The 18,486-nt window shown below is 34.3% G+C and overlaps 2 protein-coding genes across 5 annotated transcripts; both read right to left on the bottom strand.

Annotated features, from left to right (window-relative positions):
* Window positions 1-408: 408 nt before the first annotated feature.
* On the bottom strand, window positions 409-6,900 carry LOC141724780 (uncharacterized). Its single transcript, XM_074527045.1, has 4 exons — window positions 6,571-6,900; window positions 5,498-5,746; window positions 5,130-5,257; window positions 409-1,499 (listed from the first exon to the last, which is right to left on the bottom strand). The coding sequence occupies exons 2-4, from the start codon at window positions 5,723-5,725 to the stop codon at window positions 734-736; spliced, it is 1,122 nt and encodes a 373-aa protein (XP_074383146.1). The 5' UTR covers window positions 5,726-5,746; window positions 6,571-6,900; the 3' UTR covers window positions 409-733.
* Window positions 6,901-9,244: 2,344 nt separating this feature from the next.
* On the bottom strand, window positions 9,245-17,864 carry LOC141724778 (uncharacterized). Of its 4 annotated transcripts, none has more exons than XM_074527040.1 (29): window positions 17,687-17,864; window positions 17,273-17,324; window positions 16,997-17,166; window positions 16,744-16,884; window positions 16,424-16,564; window positions 16,109-16,249; window positions 15,816-15,935; window positions 15,524-15,661; window positions 15,212-15,358; window positions 14,898-15,038; window positions 14,604-14,744; window positions 14,294-14,434; window positions 13,979-14,119; window positions 13,688-13,828; window positions 13,429-13,515; window positions 13,240-13,350; window positions 12,994-13,095; window positions 12,565-12,699; window positions 12,153-12,212; window positions 11,915-11,992; window positions 11,705-11,830; window positions 11,518-11,574; window positions 11,340-11,431; window positions 11,154-11,271; window positions 10,535-10,623; window positions 10,355-10,439; window positions 10,180-10,271; window positions 9,658-9,956; window positions 9,245-9,569 (listed from the first exon to the last, which is right to left on the bottom strand). In XM_074527040.1, the coding sequence occupies exons 1-29, from the start codon at window positions 17,717-17,719 to the stop codon at window positions 9,544-9,546; spliced, it is 3,345 nt and encodes a 1,114-aa protein (XP_074383141.1). In that variant the 5' UTR covers window positions 17,720-17,864; the 3' UTR covers window positions 9,245-9,543. The 4 variants fall into 4 exon arrangements, with proteins under 4 accessions (XP_074383141.1, XP_074383142.1, XP_074383143.1 ...); XM_074527041.1 differs by having other exon boundaries at window positions 11,705-11,803; XM_074527042.1 differs by having other exon boundaries at window positions 12,565-12,669.
* Between the last annotated feature and the right edge of the window lie 622 nt (window positions 17,865-18,486).

Here is an 18,486-nt window from a genome sequence, read left to right as displayed (position 1 = left end):
TGTCTTTTCCGGTAACGATCTTATTCCCAATTATATCAATTTGCAGTGTGTATCATACATTTTTTATCTTCCTATACTTCCCGGTCGAACTACAACAATAATTTTATTTAGGGTTATGGATTGTAGATTTGTAAGTGGAGCCTTGAAAAATTTAGAGTGACTAATAAAAAATATATTTTGAACCTGTGTACAGTTGGGGTTGAGTCTTGTAATCAGGGTCTAAGCTCAGTTCATTAATAACGATAATTTGTGTGCATCACCAAGTTTCAAGACTCAGATATCAGCGAGGATCGAGTTGTAACACAAAATATATCCGCTGCACACCATTTTCACATAGAATACATAAATTTTAACTTCCGGTTCAAATGGCTAAAGCCCAACCAATGTAGCATAAGTAAAGCATAGTACTCTTGTAAATTAATAGCTTTATACATGTATAAACATCATCCTTACATTTCATTTTTATAACATATTGTATATAGCGAATCCATATTTGCAATCCACGCGACCTTTCCAATATTTGGCTTGAATTGCAAATCTTGTAGGAAAACGTGGATCCTATAGATAACCAGAACTCACATAATTATCATCCTATTTTTCATTATCCAAAAGTTTATTCCCCCCCTTCTGTGTTTTCCCTATATTCCTCTCATCTGTAGTGATGGCCCACCCAATGAATCATTAAACAAATATCAAACTGTAGTCGGATTTTTTTTCTTAATAAAGAATCTTACTAATCAACTGCTGTTTTGTTCCTTCTGCCTGTTACTGGTTTTGGCAAGCCATCAAAGATGGGTCTTGCAACAGCTGCAGTGGAGAACGCCTGAAACTCTTGCTTCCAATTCACTATTGGCCACAAGGAGGAGCTATTATCTGAGTCCTGCAAACTTGGTGTACTATATGATTTTTTCACTCCAGTCAGACTGTCGAGCAAAGAAAAATCTCCAACAGCAGTAGATACACAATCCTGCGCTACTATTTCAACATTAGCTCCCGACACGGTCCTGGTGGCTGCTTTAGGTCTTAGTGCTAGACCTTTTCCAGCAAGAGCCGAAAATCCATTGCTGTTGGGCTCCTCCTTAAGCAACTTTTCAGGGGCACAAGAAGTAAAATCGGTTTCAGATTTCGGACGTCGCCATGCAGCAAAATTATCAGATTCTGGAACTGATACACCATCAACTAGAACTCCATTTTCCAGCTTAAAACCATTAGCTACGCTATTACTCTTTTTATGAATGCTTAAAGACGAAGTCATACAGGATGAGGGATTGTCAAATGGTCCATCCTCCAAGTAGTGAGATTCTCCTCTTTGATAGACAGCCATTTCACATCCTTTAAGACCATTTTCTTCATCTGGTGCATTAAGATGATAATAGCCTTGTAAACTGTGCATGGCCCGGGAAACTTCGCGCGTAGGAGATTGCAACTTCAGTGATTGCAAGGATTCAAATAAATCAGAATGCCGTCGTCTAGGAGGCGTTTGTTCAGAAATTCTTGGCCTAAAAAACATTTAAGAAGATCAGCCAAGAAATACGTAAAGGCATATACTCAAAATGCAGATTTAAATGATAACTCGGAATGTTTTATGGTTGAACAGAAGAAAACACATCATTAATGTTCCTTGTTCAGACAACATTCAAAAGACAAGATTAATGTTTGATACGGTCAAGGACAACGAATTTTCTAGGACATTATTCGATTTTTAAAGTATGATTCAAAAATTAATGCCTTTAAACACCAGTGGTTCTTAAAATGATCATTTTTTACCTCTATGTTTACAGCCTACCACTAAATTAGGAGAAACTCTGTGATCAACATAATGTAACTCACTTTTAAAATCACAGTAAGCATTTATTTTAAGTTTGTAAGAAATATGGCAGAGAGGATCCTTAATCTGAAAAACTGCAAGGCGCCAACTTAAAGTCATGCCTTAAAGTGTTCGTCAAACACGCTACAAGACATCATGGAAGTGTTCGTCAAACACGCTACAAGACATCATGGATAATACGCTGTCAGCACGTCGCAGATAAGGACTTACCAGGTTCCCGGCCTTGCAGTTTATGGGTTGCAAATTTTCAAAAAAAAAATAACGCTTCCAGTCATACATCTAACATGTTGCAATTCCTCTCATAGACGAGGACCTCCAGTCACACCTCATCGGGAACAAAACTGAATGATTTGCAAACTGAACTTTATTTTTGGAAATATCTTTTATAATTCTGATAGAAGGCATTGGAGATTATTAAGTAACAGCCATTTCATGCACAAATGGAAGCCACTAGGGAGGTGGAAGAACTTACTAGTTATTTATTAGCATGACATTTTACTACTAATTATGTTGTAAGACTTCTGATTTGCTTATGATGTAATGAATTACAACTTGGCAATTTTCCTACCGACTTTGTAAGTATTGATAGGAAATTTATTGCAAGCAAATATTTACAATAACAAGTGCAATGCACGAGTTTCTGAACACTTTTAACTAAGCATCAAACTAAGGTTTTGTCTAGTGTGTGCCCATGGGCACATGCTAAGCACTAAAATCTATAAATTTGGAGCATTTTAATTGGTGCAGTTGTTGTGAATGCAAGGGGGGGGTCCACAACTATTAATAAGTGGAATCCAATCAAACCAAGCCAAAATTATAAAGGTTCGTGCTTATTGTGTGCCCATGAGTACACCATAGAAAAACCGTCAAACTAAATATATGTGCATTATAAACATATGTTTTAGAAAGAGATTATTTGTATATTTAGATAACGATCTTCATATTAATCTCATGACTTCTTCATTTAATAACTTTTTATATCAACTTAAAACCTACATTATGTGCTTGTCAAGTATCGAACTCTAAACTTTTTACTAAGAAATATGTATTATGCTATCTTTTGTATTTGGTAAGAGATTAGAAACTTGACCCTTTTAGCATAATTTTATGCTAATAATATAAATATAATTTTTTAATTTTATTTTGATAGAATTAAAACCTAAAGCTTTGTTATTTAAGTAAATTGCATTTGGTGCTCCAGAACTAGCAAATCTGCACCATGCCTACATGAACTTTGCAAAAACAAGCAATTTGTATACTTCCATTAGATTCCCTCAACTCCCGTCAACTATATTATACAATTTTTGTACAAGAATTAGGTAAATTGTGCACTGTGTACCTAAATTACCATAATTGAGGATTGTCCTATGTGTACTTGAAGTTTGCATAAATAACTAATAATCTATTTTTTGAATATTTATCATATATGTGTAGGGTCTCGTACAAGATTGTTTAAATAAATTTGAATAATTATTTATTTATGAAAAATAAACACATGAGAATAACATGAGAATAACATGAAGCACAGAAAATACAATGATGTGATAGACAGAAATATTAGTTTTTAAATAACTGTAAGGACTGATTGACTTTTTTAGAAAAATAAAAAATTATGTATTACACCAACTTTTCTAATATTATCATAATCACTAAAAATTATAATAAAGAATGAATGTTTCACATTTAATTATTGTAATATAAATACAGAATATGTACAGTACTTGTCCTTTTCTTACCTATGTACAGTGTGAATTCATTTTTTATTCTTTGAATAAAAGTTTTTTAATATTTTTTCGAAATATAGATTCGTGTACGTGAATGTACGAAATGACGGTTTTGCCCCAAAACATGTTCTGATTTCTGACACATCTACTAATGGTGGTAGTACACAAATTGATTACTTTTGCAAAGTTCTGTTCAACAGCAACTAATAGTTAGGTAAAAGGTGCAGGATTTGCATAGTTCAGATAGAGAAAGTGCAATTTACTGTTTATAAATAGAGCTAATATATAAACGTAGATTTTAATATATTGTTGACTGGATTCAAATCCTAGACAGGTGGTAATGTTTTTTTGGATAGGTGACTTGTGTAATACTTTGAATAAGATTCCTCTTAATATATGACATTTCATATATTAGGAAGTGTTAATTTTTAAGTCACATTTCACACATGAAAGCCACAGTGCAGATGCCAAACCGGGCACTGCATCAACACATATTTGTCACCATATTGTTGTACAGGTCGAAGCCATGGCACTGTAACAAACAGGGTAATAACTAATAACTAATGTCTACAAGCCGCAGCACATACATATATCAAGACAGATTAAATTGTACCAACCACTAATGCTACTATTAGCTTCATTGCCCACTACCATTTTCCATTATCACTTTATCCCTGACGGCGTAAGCTTACAGTAGCATCCAAATCCATCCTCTGCGCCATATTCTGACCATCTACTAATGGCGGTACTACACAAATTGATTACTTTTGCAAAGTTCTGTCCATAGAAACTAATAGTTTAAGTACACGGTGCAGAATTTGCATATTTCACACATAGAAAGTGCAATTTACGGTTTTATAACTAGAGCCAATAAAATAAATGTAGAGTTCAATATATTGTTGATAGGATTCAAATCCTTGTCATGTGGTAATAATTTAAATACGATCCCTGTTATTATATGATATATATATATATACTGTATATCAGGAAGTTCAAATTTTTAAGTCACATTTTACACATGAAAGGCACAGTCCAGATGCCAGACCGAGCACTGCATCACCACATAGTTGTCACCATATTGTTGTGCAGGTCCAAGCCATGGCACCGTAACAAACAGTGTAATAACTAATAACTAATGTCTACAATCCGCAACACTTACAGATATCACGACAGCCTAAACTGTACCAACCATTAATGCTACTATTAGCTTCATTGCCCACTACCATCATATCACTACCATTTTCCATTATCACTTTATATCCTACATACCAACCCCAGTAGCATCCAAGTCCATCCTCTGCACCATCTATGTATAGGCCATGTCCTTGTCCTAAAATCAAGATCCATGCCCCTGGCCCCACCATCGCCATTTACTTTATCCCAAATATTTAGAATGTACATAATGTGTCCATATACTTGCTATGCATAAAAAGATATCATGGGAGCTGGCGAGTAAGCTTCTTGATTGCACATTTATAAGAAAACAAAATAAAGTAATAAGGCATTTAAATTTAAGTGAACAAAGAGTCTAATACAGCAGAAAGAACATGAAGGAACAGATGCAAACTTTATCATACCTCTGTGCATCAGAGCCATTTGTCAAGATGGGAGATGGAGGATGCCTCCCTGGGGGTATTTGAAGAGTCTTTAGCGCAAACATTTGAACATCCGACACCAAATTATTTATCTTCTTAATGTCAGACACCTAATATATCATAGTAAAATCAAAGTCAAGAACAGCAAGGTGCAGAAAACAATTAGTAAAATACTCATCTACAGTGCTTAAGATTTAATAACTTCACCACATAAATTACAATTAGAATAACAGAATCATCGAACAGCTTGCACGTACATAAATATATATACACGACGCGGTCAACTTAAATAATGTGTCTAAATGTACAATTAAGAATATATTATATATCACAAAGGCTAACAGTAATACCTCTACTCCATATTTGATAGCAACTCCGGCTAGCGTATCGAATCTAGAGACAGTGTGTTCAATGTAATTCGCACCGTGAGAAGAGAAAGGTGAGCAGGAAGATACTGACAATGGTGAAGAACAAAGCTTTGAAGACGACAATGACGATGACGACGATGATGAGGGTAATGGCGACTCAAACACCCAATGATCTCCAAATCCATTGTTGTTTCTCCACTCCCTTTCCATGCACGTTTTTCAGTACAAACGCTGAAATGTAATGTAATTTGCATGTTGTCAATATAAACACTGAAATATAATGTAAGTAAACAATTACATGATTCCTGTTACTAATTATACAGAAATTCATGTATACATGTTTAAAACAATCATCAACATAGAGACTTAACGGGAATTCACAGATATTTAGAGTACTGGAGTTATCATCCTGTTTTGCGTCGCATACTCAAACAGTGTATGTGTATTTATAATACCACCAATAAAGCTCTACATATCATCCAAATTTTGTGAAAGTGTGTACGTGAAGTATATCCCATAATATGAGCCTAAGAGTGTCTTATCCCAACTACATGTTTTATACTTGTCCGCTACAGTAAAATGCAAAGACAATGATATATATTTCATAGCACTATTAAATGTGAACGTCTTGATTCATACATTTAATTTTAGAAAATGGCCACTAATAAAACAATTTGACTAAAATTAAATAATTCTCTACACGGATAATTGTTATAAAAAGTGATCACTTCTGGGTTACAGGTATCGGAATAGTAGTAAAAACTTGCTTGCAGTAGAATTTCCGCAACTGATAATGGCGAATATATTAGATGCTATAAGTCATTTGTTCAATTTTGTAGAATAAAATGAGAGGGGGGGGGGGTGTAAAAGGGCTCGTAAACAGGAGAGAAGCCGTGATTGTTATAAAACAAACATACTTGAGATCAAGAGGAAGCATAGATGAAACATGCAACTAGAAGTGGTAAGAGTCATATGATATGATATAGATACAGACAAATGAAGTAGAATAAAAAAAAACAAGTAAATAGTGAAATGATAAAGACAGACTGTAATACCTCTACTTGATTATAGGAGCTGGTAGCTCAATGTAAAATGCTCCCAATACGATGATACAAACGGTGATTGAAAAGGCTAGTTAGAAATTATAGATACAAAGTAAGTGTGTTTGAGATCTGGAGAAACGTTGAAGGACACCACAGTCAAAGGATACAATACAAATAACAAATAGATCTGGGTTTATCTATTTGTGTTGTGTATTAGACTAAACTAAAATGTGTATTATATGTGGGTGTGTATGTAATATTTATTTGGTAAAGTTTGAGTCAAGAACCACAAAAGAGATTGCCTTGTTCTTCCTCACTTTCTCAATCTCATTGCCCTGTCGGTCATCTCATTCTGTTTACAACATGTCAACAAACATTTATATCAAAATACTTATAAATATGACGTCAGTAATACAAGTAGTGTCAAAATTTAATTCGTATAAATATATTAAATTATGGAAATATTACAGTTTGATACTCCTAAATACGTACACACGTAATTTAATATAAATGTATGATGAATATAATTAATTCGGTCTTTCTACTGTGTCGAAAGGTACACATTAGTCACTAACTCCAATAAAAATGAGTTTTTTTATTGGTGGAATTGATGTGAATGCAGGGGTCATTAACATTTATTATTCAACCACTAATAAGAAAAACACATTTATATTAAAGTTAGTGAATATTGTGTGCTTTTGGGCACACCATAGAAAATCCCTAATTATAATTACAAAATTTATGAACATTTTCCCCCCTAAGTACGTACTTATGAACATTTTTCTTTCCGTATTATTATGAGAAAAGTTATTATTTATAAAATATTTAAATTTTTTTGTAATAATATTTGGGACTTCTAGTATTTTTCTTTAGTTACTTTGCTTTTTCTTTTTAAAAAATAATGACAATTGCTTTCTCTATTTTTATTTCATATTTCTACCTTTTAAGGTATCAAATATCTCAATTACAAGAAATGGATTCAGTGTTAGATTAACTCGATTGTTACAATATATATTATTTCGTGATGTCTCAATTTGTTGCAATATGGTATCAGGATATTTTTTTATCAATTTCGTCATGTCTCAATTTGTTGCAATATGATATTAGGATATTTTGTTCGTGATAGGTGTACCGTAGGGTTTTCGTATAAATACAGGAATAATATTTATTTAACAAAATGCAAAATAATTATAAATAGATTGATACATAATGGAAAGTAAATTGATATATAATGTTTATATATTAATTTTTCCTTGAAATTTTTATAATACAATTATATAATATATATATATATATATATATATATATATCTTCTTAAAATGCTCTAGAACACAAGAATTGTGTACAAGTTGGCTTAATAACAAGAGTTTTCAAGACATTGACACCACAAAGCAGCAAGTAACATGGCTTAATTAATATACTTGTTGATTAGATTAATCATCAGAATGAAATACGTGCTGTTAATGTAACTTTATTTTAAAGAGTCCAGTGCTACAAAACAAGAAAAAAGTCAATTTATTAGTGAGACTTTTTTGTGTTGGGTGGGATTATAATATATATAGCAGTACAATTTAACATGTAGAAGGTGGAGTCGCCGTCCACCGACGAAGAATCTCAAACCTCAACTCCTACCTAACATTTCCGTTTTACATTTTTTTATATACATTTGTAATGTAATTATTTTGTACCTTTTCTTCCCTCCTGTACTTATGGAGTGCTCTGTGTGTTCTCTAATTCTAATAAAGTACTATCAAACCACGTTGTTCTCATCATTTGACAACGTTAGTTATATAATAAGTGGTTAAGTTGATTCTTGATTGTGTGGATACAGAGCATATAACGGATCATCTCCTTTATATTATTACTCAATGCCACAGCTTCTTAACAAGCTTATTACTTCCTACATATTAATAATGCTCATCCCTATATAACATTAACACATTTACAGACGGACACCAGAAAAATGGTCCTCATACTCGACTTATAAATCACGCGGAGTGATTTCCCTGACGGCGATATCATGAAATTACCTTTCAAATCCCAAACTCAGATAGATAGCTGCCTGAGGATGACCTCAAGGAACATATTTCCTTATACCGATATACATAATCTTCTCACAGGTTTGCAAATTGCAGCACATTTCTCATATCAAATTACTTGGCAAAAATAGTAAAATTATGAATTTACTAACATTAATCCAAACACCTGTCATGCTGAAATAATATCTCAAAACCAAAAAAAAAATCATAAACAGTTCCAATAGAAGCTCTGGAATCTAATATCATGACTATAATGGTACACAAATTCATGTTCACCGTGTCAGGTTTAGAAGTTTACACTATATTATAACAAATGAAGCATGCAGCATATGAACTGACATTAAAATGCATGCCACAATTTCAAAATGGATACACAGATAGAACTTAATTATAACTGTTTGTAGGACAAGTCTGTTCAGAATTCAGTCATTCACAAATATAGCCCTGTGTCAAGGATGCCAACTCAAAACCTGTTACCTCCAACCTCCCATTTCCTATAATAGATATCTTATCACATATTTTTACCTTACTAACACTACACACAGCCACCTTGCAAAACCAAAACTCACACGTCCTAAGCCAATTAACGTAATTTGCACAAGAATCTCACATACACCAATTTTTCAACAAGAATAATCACAACAGGATTTCAAGAATCATAAACTTCCTAGTCATAGATCCATTTCAACATCAATGGAATCAAAATTCTTTATTATACTGTTGTAAAGTTCGAAACGACACACTTAACGGCCAACCGAAAATTCAACAGCAATTTAAATATTTCAAACAAATAAAGATTGGGCCTATGTGGTCCTACAAAATGCATGAAGAAAACCTGACGGAATTTTTATTTTGTTCACTTGGTACCATCATTCTAATGGAAGAACAGAAAAATAATTAAGATATGTTTTAAACATAGATAAGACACCAAGATAGGACTTGTCACTCAGTCATCAAATACTGTCTTCTTTCCTGCATCATCAGAAATTGATATAAATGAGCATTAAGGGGTTAAGAGCTGTCAAAAAAGGAAAATAATGTTTACGGGAGAGAAATATACCTGTACCAACTGTAGCGATGCTAGGTCTTGTGGGTTCTCCACGTACTCTACCCCGAGACCTTCCTCGGTCGCCTCGCCCACCTCGTTCACCTCTAGATCTATCACCACCATGACTGCCAGACCTATCGCCGCTACTTCTATTACCGAACTGACTGCTCCTTTCACCTCCAGTGTCACCTCCACTGTCACCTCTTGGCTTTGCCTCTTTCACATTCAAGTAACTCTCTCCAAATTCAGATCCATCAAGTTCCAAGGCTTTGTTGAAAGCATCACTCTCTGTGAAATCCATGTAGGCAATCCTGTTAAATGGGAAAAAAATGATTATCATTGCATGAGTCTGTATACACGTTAATTATTAGTTTTGGCTTGTCCTGGAAAGTTTATACATATAACATATTTGGTATGATATTAAAATGCATTTACAGTTAAGATCATACCTAATATGTAGCGACTAAGACAACTAGGACATTAAAAATAAAAAGAGCAAAATAAGTTTACAAAGTCAAGAATTAATTTACAAACCCTTTCATGGCACCACTTTCATAATCTTTGGGAACTGAGATTCTAGAAATATCACCACAAGTTTCAAAGTGTTTTCTAAGTGCACTCCGGATCTGCCATACAAAATGTAATAGTTCAAGATAATGACTCAAAAGAAACCCGTATTTTGGGTGAATATAGCAAGGTAAAAACATACATTGTTCTCATCACCGCTTGTGTCAAAACCTCGTATAAATATTGTATGCACTTGAGTTCTTCCCTCTTGATAAGAGTTCTTATTGCTGATATATGACCATGAAATATAATGACATTAGTCCCAAAATTAAAAATAACAGTACCAAACTAATGATAAAACATGTTTGAGAGAGAAAAATACACGCTGCTTGGAGTGTAAGCACCCCTTTCTCGCGCAAAATCAAGTTTAATCGGTCGGCCTGCTAAATTTTGACCATGCAACTCCATTGCCTGCAATTAGTTTTAAGTTAAAATCCGGCTAATTATAATATAGTTCAAGTTATCAATTGCTACTATTGATACTCAAAAACTGCAGGTTTCCGTTCCAGATTATTTGCATACATGATAATTGTGTTCACTATCAGTCTCAGTTTACATATTGCTCAAAAGAGCTTAACACACGTGCAATGTTTTTATTATAGACGTGTCGTTATCAATGAAAACCCACCTATTAGACAACAATTAATATCAAACATACATCACAACAATGAAGTAGACGCCTGTCATGACTTGCTATACCAACAAAAAATTTTGTATTCTTATTACGTATTTACTAGCATTAAGTTATTATACATAATTATACAAATACTGACACACATAGAGCCATATGTACTGTACATCGAATTGAAGTTTTCATGAATTTGACTTCTAAAATATATATATGATCATTTTAAAAGCAAAAATATCACACTCAAATGCCTAATTAATAATGAATTCAGCATAAAAGTAGAAGAATTTATCTATGTAAAACAAAGGCATACCGCTTGAGCTGCCTCAAATGTGGCAAATTCAACATGCCCAAAACCCCTAAAATTTCCAGCTCCATCCAACGCAAAACGCACGTCAGCAACTTCACCAACGTCTTTAAAGAAAGCCTCCCTGTTAAGGTAATTAGTGTCAGACAATTAATATAAGCATGTAGGAAAACTTGCAGATAATATACATACACATCGGCTCGTTGGATAGAGAATGATAAATTGCCAACAAAAAGGGTTTTGGTCCCTGTGGCTTCAACTTGTGGACCGCGCTGGGTTTGAGGCTGCAGTGCGTAGGACATTCATTTTTAGCATCTGTTACCAACACTACAAACAGATATGGGAAAACACAACTAAAATATTAGCTTACAGCTTTCTTAGTCTCTGTCTTGACAGATTCAGCATCCACCATGACTACATCAGCATCCTATTCACAACAATATTTCTAGAAACAATTAATCTTGCAGTCAGGTAATAGTTCTCTTTAACTTGATAGCTAAACATGTACAAAACTTAAACAGATACTTTCTATTACATATTGCAAATTTAGCCTTTACATTTTTCTTTGGAGTTTGCAGAACTTTTTTCTCTTCTTTCTTGGAAGTCTCATCATCTGAAGATTCCTCTTCTGAATCATCTTCCTCAGAGCTGCTCTTCTTTTCAATAGATTTCAAAACAGTTGGCTATAACAGGCAGATGTTCAATAAAATATATTATAATGAAGCATACATAAAATTTTACTGCTATGATTCTTCCTGAACTTTCACCTTTTTCTTCTTCGGCTCCTTTTCCTCACTTTCTACAGAGCTATCTTCCTCATTGTCAACTTCTTTAGTGCTTAACTTCTGCAGTTGAAAAAAGGATTGTGAACCAATTAAATAAGTTTTTTAAGATGAACGGAACTAAAGAAGCATACCGTACAAAAAATGAACCGATCGGTCACCTATTGTTTATTGATAAAGTGATAGAAAATAGTTGTGGGACTTGGGAAGAGGGGGAGTACACCTTTCTGCTTGCAGTTGTTGAGGAAGGCCTTTTTGACAGAGCTGCATTAGGTACAGGAGACTGCAAAACCATGGTGACCAAATCGTATATTAACTCGTTAAGATAATATGGTGCATGTAACAGTCTCTACTGCTTAAATATTCCATCTGTAGTGTTAGACATGTTTAAAGGAATAAAAAAAAATTCTGCTGTATAGTTCACGCATTTCCTAGTCTTATGCTCATCAGATAAATTGAAGGCTAAATACATAGTTTAATTTTCGAGAGAAATGGCCGAAAACAAAATGCTTTGTGGAGCAACCAAGCAGGTTTCGGTTAATAAGAGATACAAAGGTATACGATCCACACAAGTCCCTTACTAAAAAAATGAAAGATAACCTAATTCAGATAAACCTATTGACTATTGCACTCACATCATCATCTGAGCTACTGCTATAATCTGACTCAGAGTCATCACTTGAGTCATCTTTCTTTTTAGTTTTAACAGTGCCCTTCTGAGAAACGCCTTCTACAGGGACCTGTTTCACCGAAGCCTTGACTATAAGTTCCTACAGTGACAGGACACCAATAGATAAATTTTCAATAGGATGTAAGAGTTGCAGAAAAAAATACAGTAGCAACTTTTTAAACATTAATTAGGACCAAATAATTTAGTGACATCATTATTAGACCTGCTCAAGAATACCAAATGAATTACAATATCGGGTTAATCGTCATATCTAAAGAGAATAGACCTTGGACTACTAACCATCTACCTTGCCATTATGCCTTGATAGCAGTGTTGAACAAAAAATAATTAACAAACTAAATAGAACCCTAATATTTTACACAGTTACACTCACATCATCATCTGAGTCGCTGCTATCTTCTGAATCAGGTTCATTACTAGACACATCCATCTTCTTGGATGCAAGTGCTACCACGGGAGCCTTGTTTTTAGATTCCTGGAAATTATAGAAAGCTCAGGACACAAAGAAGAATATTAAGATCACACAGGAAGTAAGCTCAGATTCAGAAAAACACATAAAAAATCCATGTACAATAGTCTATTGGACAGATAAGTACGCTTCTAGTATCAGGAGACATACCTTTGGTTCATCCTCGGACGAAGAATCATCCTCAGAGGATGAACTAGATTCTTGCTTGTTACACTTAGTCTCAATATTTGGCTTTGCAGATTGCCTGGCAGCGGGCTTAACCTGAACTCGTGTAATACATATATATTTAACATAATATATTTATCAAATTCAACTAACCGTTAAAAAAGTTAAACATACATTTGGTTCTTCCTCAGATGAAGAATCATCCTCCGAGGATGAACTAGATTCCGAGGAACTGGATGCCGCAGGTTTTTTGGCAGCAGGCTTACCATAGATCCAAAAAAAGTAAGCATTAATTCTCATGGAAACGGACAAATGACTCCAAAATATCGTAAGCAACAATATAGTGTAAGTCATACATTAAAAGAAATACATAAAATCCTTAATCCAATAGTGTATAAATACATAATTTTGCTGCTAGTAAGAGAAGTCATACCTTTGGTTTGTCCTCGGATGAAGAATCATCCTCAGAGGATGAACTAGATTCTGAGGAAATGGATTCCACATTCTTACTCCTCATCGTCTTACTTACATTTTCCTGTTGTGAAATCTTTGCCACAGGTTGTTTGGTAGCAGGCTTACCAAAGATCACAAAAAAAAATTCTCATGGAAACGGAAAAATGACTCCAAAATATCGTATACAACACTATAGTACAAGTCATACATAAAATCCTGAATACTATACTCAATAGATACATAATGTTGCTGCTAGTAATAGAAGTCTTACCTTTGGTTCGTCCTCAGATGAAGAATCATCCTCCGAGGATGAACTAGATTCCGAGGAACTAGATTCCACATTCTTACTCCTCTTAGTCTTACTTCCATTTTCCTGTTGTGAAATCTTTGCCACAAGTTGTTTGGCAGCAGGCTTCCCATAGATCACGACAAAAATAAGCATTAATTATCATGGAAACTGAAAAATGACTCCAAAATATCATTAACGACAATATAGTGCAAGTCATACATAAAAAAGAAATACATAAAATCCCTAATAATATAGTGTACATAAACATAATGCTATTGCTAGTAAATGAAGTCATACCTTTGGTTCGTCCTCAGATGAAGAATCATCCTCCGAGGATGAACTAGATTCCGAGGAAATGGATTCCACATTCTTACTTCTCTTAGTCTTACTTACATTTTTCGGTTGTAAAATCTTTGCCACAGGTTGTTTAGCAGCAGGCTAACCAGATCACGAAAAAAATAGCATTAATTCTCATGGAAACGGAAAAATATCTCCAAAATATTGTAAACAACACTATAGTGTAAGTCATACATAAAATGAAATGCATAAAAACCTTAATATTATAGTGTACAGACACATAACGCTGTTGCTGCTAGTAAAGTCATACCTTTGGTTCATCCTCAGATGAAGAATCATCCTCCGAGGATGAACTAGATTCCGAGGAGCTGGATTCCACATTCTTACTCCTCTTAGACGTGCTTACATTTTCCTGTAGTGAAATCTTTGCCACAGGTTGTTTGGCAGCAGGCTTCCCATAGATCACGAAAAAAATAAGCATTATTTCCCTTGGAAACGGAAAAACGACTCCAAAATATCATAAACAACACTATAGTGTAAGTCATACATAACAGAAATAAATAAATTCCTTAATAAATGTTGATGCTATTAATATAAGTCATACCTTTGGTTCGTCCTCAGATGAAGTATCTTCCTCCGAGGATGAACTAGATTCCGAGGAACTGGATTCCACATTCTTAATCCTCTTAGTCTTGCTTCCATTTTCCTGTTGTGAAATCTTCGCCACAGGTTTTTTGGCAGCAGGCTTCCCATAGATCACGAAAAAAATGAGCATTAACTATCTTGGATACGGAAAAAAGACTCCAGAATATCGTAAATAACAATATAGAGTAAGTCGTACATAAAAAGAAATACATAAAATCCTTAATAGTATAGTGTACATACACATAATGTTGTTGCTTGTAATAGAAGTTATACCTTTTGTTCGTCCTCGGATGAAGAATCATCCTCCGAGGATGAACTAGATTCTGAGGAACTGGATTCCACATTCTTACTCTTCTTAGTCTTACTTACATTTTCCTGTTGTGAAATCTTTGCCACAGGTTGTTTAGCAGTAGCAGCAGGCTAACCATAGATCACGAAAAAGATAAGCATTAATTCTCATGGAAACGGAAAAATACCTCCAAAATATTGTAAACAACACTATAATGTAAGTCATACATAAAAACCTTAATATAATTATAGTGTACAGAGACATAATGATTTTGCTGCTAGTAATAGAAGTCAAACCTTTGATTCGTCCTCAGATGAAGAACTATCCTCCGAGAATGAACTAGATTCCGAGGAACTGGATTCCACATTCTTACTCTTAGTCTTACTTGCAATTACCTGTTGTGAAATCTTTGCCACAGGTTGTTTGGCAGCAGGCTTACCATAGATCACAAAAAAAATAGGCATTAATTCTCATGAAAAAAATGACTCCAAAATATCGTGAACAACATTAGAGTGTAAGTCATTCATAAAATCCTTAATGCTATAGTGTTAAGACCCATAATGATGCTGCTAGTAATAGAAGTCATACCTTAGGTTCGTCCTCAGATGAACTAGATTCCGAGGAACTGGATTCCACATTCTTACTCCTCTTAGTCTTACTTGCATTTTTCTGTTGTGAAATTTTTGCCACAGGTTTTCTGGCAGCAAGCTTCCCATAGATCACGAAAAATATAAACACTTACTTTCTTGAAAAACGGAATAATGACTCCAAAATATCGTAAACAACACTATAGTGTAGTCAGACATAAAAATAAATACATAAAATCCTTAATACCATACTGTACAGACCCGTAATGTTGCTCCTAGTAAAAGAAGTCATACCTTTGGTTCGTCCTTAGATGAAGAATCATCCTCCGAGGATGAAATAGATTCCGAGGAACTGGATTTCACATTCTTACTCCTCTTATTCTTACTTACAGTTTCCTGTCGTGAAATCTTTGCCACAGCTTGTTTGGAAGCAAGCTTACCATAGATCACGATAAAAATAATCATTAATTCTCATGGAAATGGAAAAATGATTCCAAAATATCATAAACAACACCATAGTTCAAGTCAGACATAAAAATAAATACTTAAAAATCCTTAATGCTTTAATGTACAGACCCATAATGTTGCTCCTAGTAATAGAAGTCATACCTTTGGTTCGTCCTTAGATGAGGAATCATCCTCTGAGGATGCACTAGATTCCGAGGAACTGGATTCCACATTCTTACTCCTCTTAGTCTTTCTTACATTTTCCTGTTCTGAAATCTTTGCCGCGGTTTTTTTGGCAGCAGACTTCCCATAGATCACGAAAAAAAATCATTAATTTCTCTTGGAAACGGAAAAAAAATGACTCCGAAATATCATAAACAAAACTATAGTGTAAGTGACTCATACATTAAAAGAAATACATAAAATCCTTAATACTATCGTGTACATACATGTAATGTTGTTGGTAATAATAGAAGTCATACCTTTTGTTTGTCCTCCGATGAAGAATCATCCTCCGAGGATGAGCTAGATTCCGAGGAACTGGATTTCACATTCTTACTCCTCTTAGTCTTACTTACATTTTCCTGTTGTAAAGTCTTTGGCACAGGTTGATTTGCAGCAGGCTTACCATAAATTCACAGAAAAAACAAGCATTGAAACTCATAGAACGGAAAAATGACTCCAAAAATATAATAAACGCCACTTAAGAAATAGATAAAAGGATAAAGAGCATACCTCGTGCTCTTCCTCTGATGACGAAGAACTAGATGCCTTCCTTTTACTTTTCCTGACAGTCCTGTTCTCAATTATTGTTTTAACTGTCTCACTCTTCAATGCAGTTTCCTCTTTCTTCGGTTTTTTGGCAACAGCTTGCTTCTCTACAGCATCTTCAGCTTCTCGCTTAACTAGTAATATCAAATTATAATTCAATAATAATTTGTGCAACCACATCAATAACTCAAACTTTTGAATTCAAAAAATTAGCTCAAACACATATACACAAATACATACCTTTTTTCATTTTTTTCGAAGCCAAAGCCACCAAAGCTGGAGCTGCCTCCGCCTGATGATTATAATTAAGCATAAGAACATAAAAATTCAAATTGTATACATGTATATCTACACATATATATTCACATGCACATAAATGATCATCGTAAATCTATGACCACTATATACACTATATGAAAGATATACAAACACCACAATTTACAGAAAAAACCCGACAATAATACCGATGATAAATTATCACGATCAAGCATCAAAATATATATTACACTACTGCATACATAGAATCGTAGATACCTATACACACACAAGCAAATGCAAACATATATGGGGACAAATAATAGTAAAAATTATAAATGTGTGTGAATTTGAATGATTAAATTGAGTAAAAATAAAGGCAAAAAGGAATTCACTTACTTTAGAGGATGAATTCCTGGTAGATTTCCCCATTTTAGGTGTTGAGATTGCAGTATTTAGAAAAACCCTAGGTGGAGGTGATGATTGTTTAGGGTTTAAAGAGAAGAGTGATCGCTCATAAACTCAGTGCCGCGCGGTGCTTCTTACAAGCATTGCTCGGTCACGTGAGATACGTAAGATTTAGGGGTCACTTTTACAAAAACACACATTTTAATAAAAATTAAATTTTATAGCTTGCTTCCGTACAGGAACAGGAGTAAACGACTCAACTAAAGCTCGGCTCGTAAAAAATTTGAATTCGGCTCGAAAATAATCGAGCCGAGCTCGAACTTCAAATTATTCGGCTCGTAAGGTTCGCGACCTTTATCGAGCCTCTATTATTTTAATTTTTTTTATTATAAATATATTTTTATGTAAATATTTAATATTTATTTAATATTATTTATTTTTATCAAGTCGAAGCCGAACTCGAGCCGAACTCAAGTCGAACCGATCATATTTCGAAATTTTTGTTAATATTTAGTGAATAATTCGAGCTTTCGAGCCGAACTCGAGCCTACCGAACCTTTTACGAGCCGAGCTTCGAACTTGAAATTAAAGGCTCGGTCGAGCTCGAGCCCGAGCTATTTTAGTCGAGCTCGAGCCGAGCCTGGCCGAGCTATTTTAGTCGAGCTCGAGCCGAGCCTGACAGTATTCGGCTCGGCTCGATTACACCCTACTTCCGTATATATCCCTAGAGTAAAATTTTACGGAGTCCACCTTTTAATTGGAGTTCACCTTTTAATTGGAGTCATCGGAGT

The sequence above is a fragment of the Apium graveolens genome, chromosome 5 (assembly GCF_009905375.1).
Source record: "Apium graveolens cultivar Ventura chromosome 5, ASM990537v1, whole genome shotgun sequence".
In the NCBI taxonomy this organism is placed as follows: Eukaryota; Viridiplantae; Streptophyta; class Magnoliopsida; order Apiales; family Apiaceae; genus Apium; species Apium graveolens.
The sequence above is the reverse complement of the archived record's forward strand: the minus strand, read 5'-3'. Positions and strand labels throughout refer to the sequence as shown.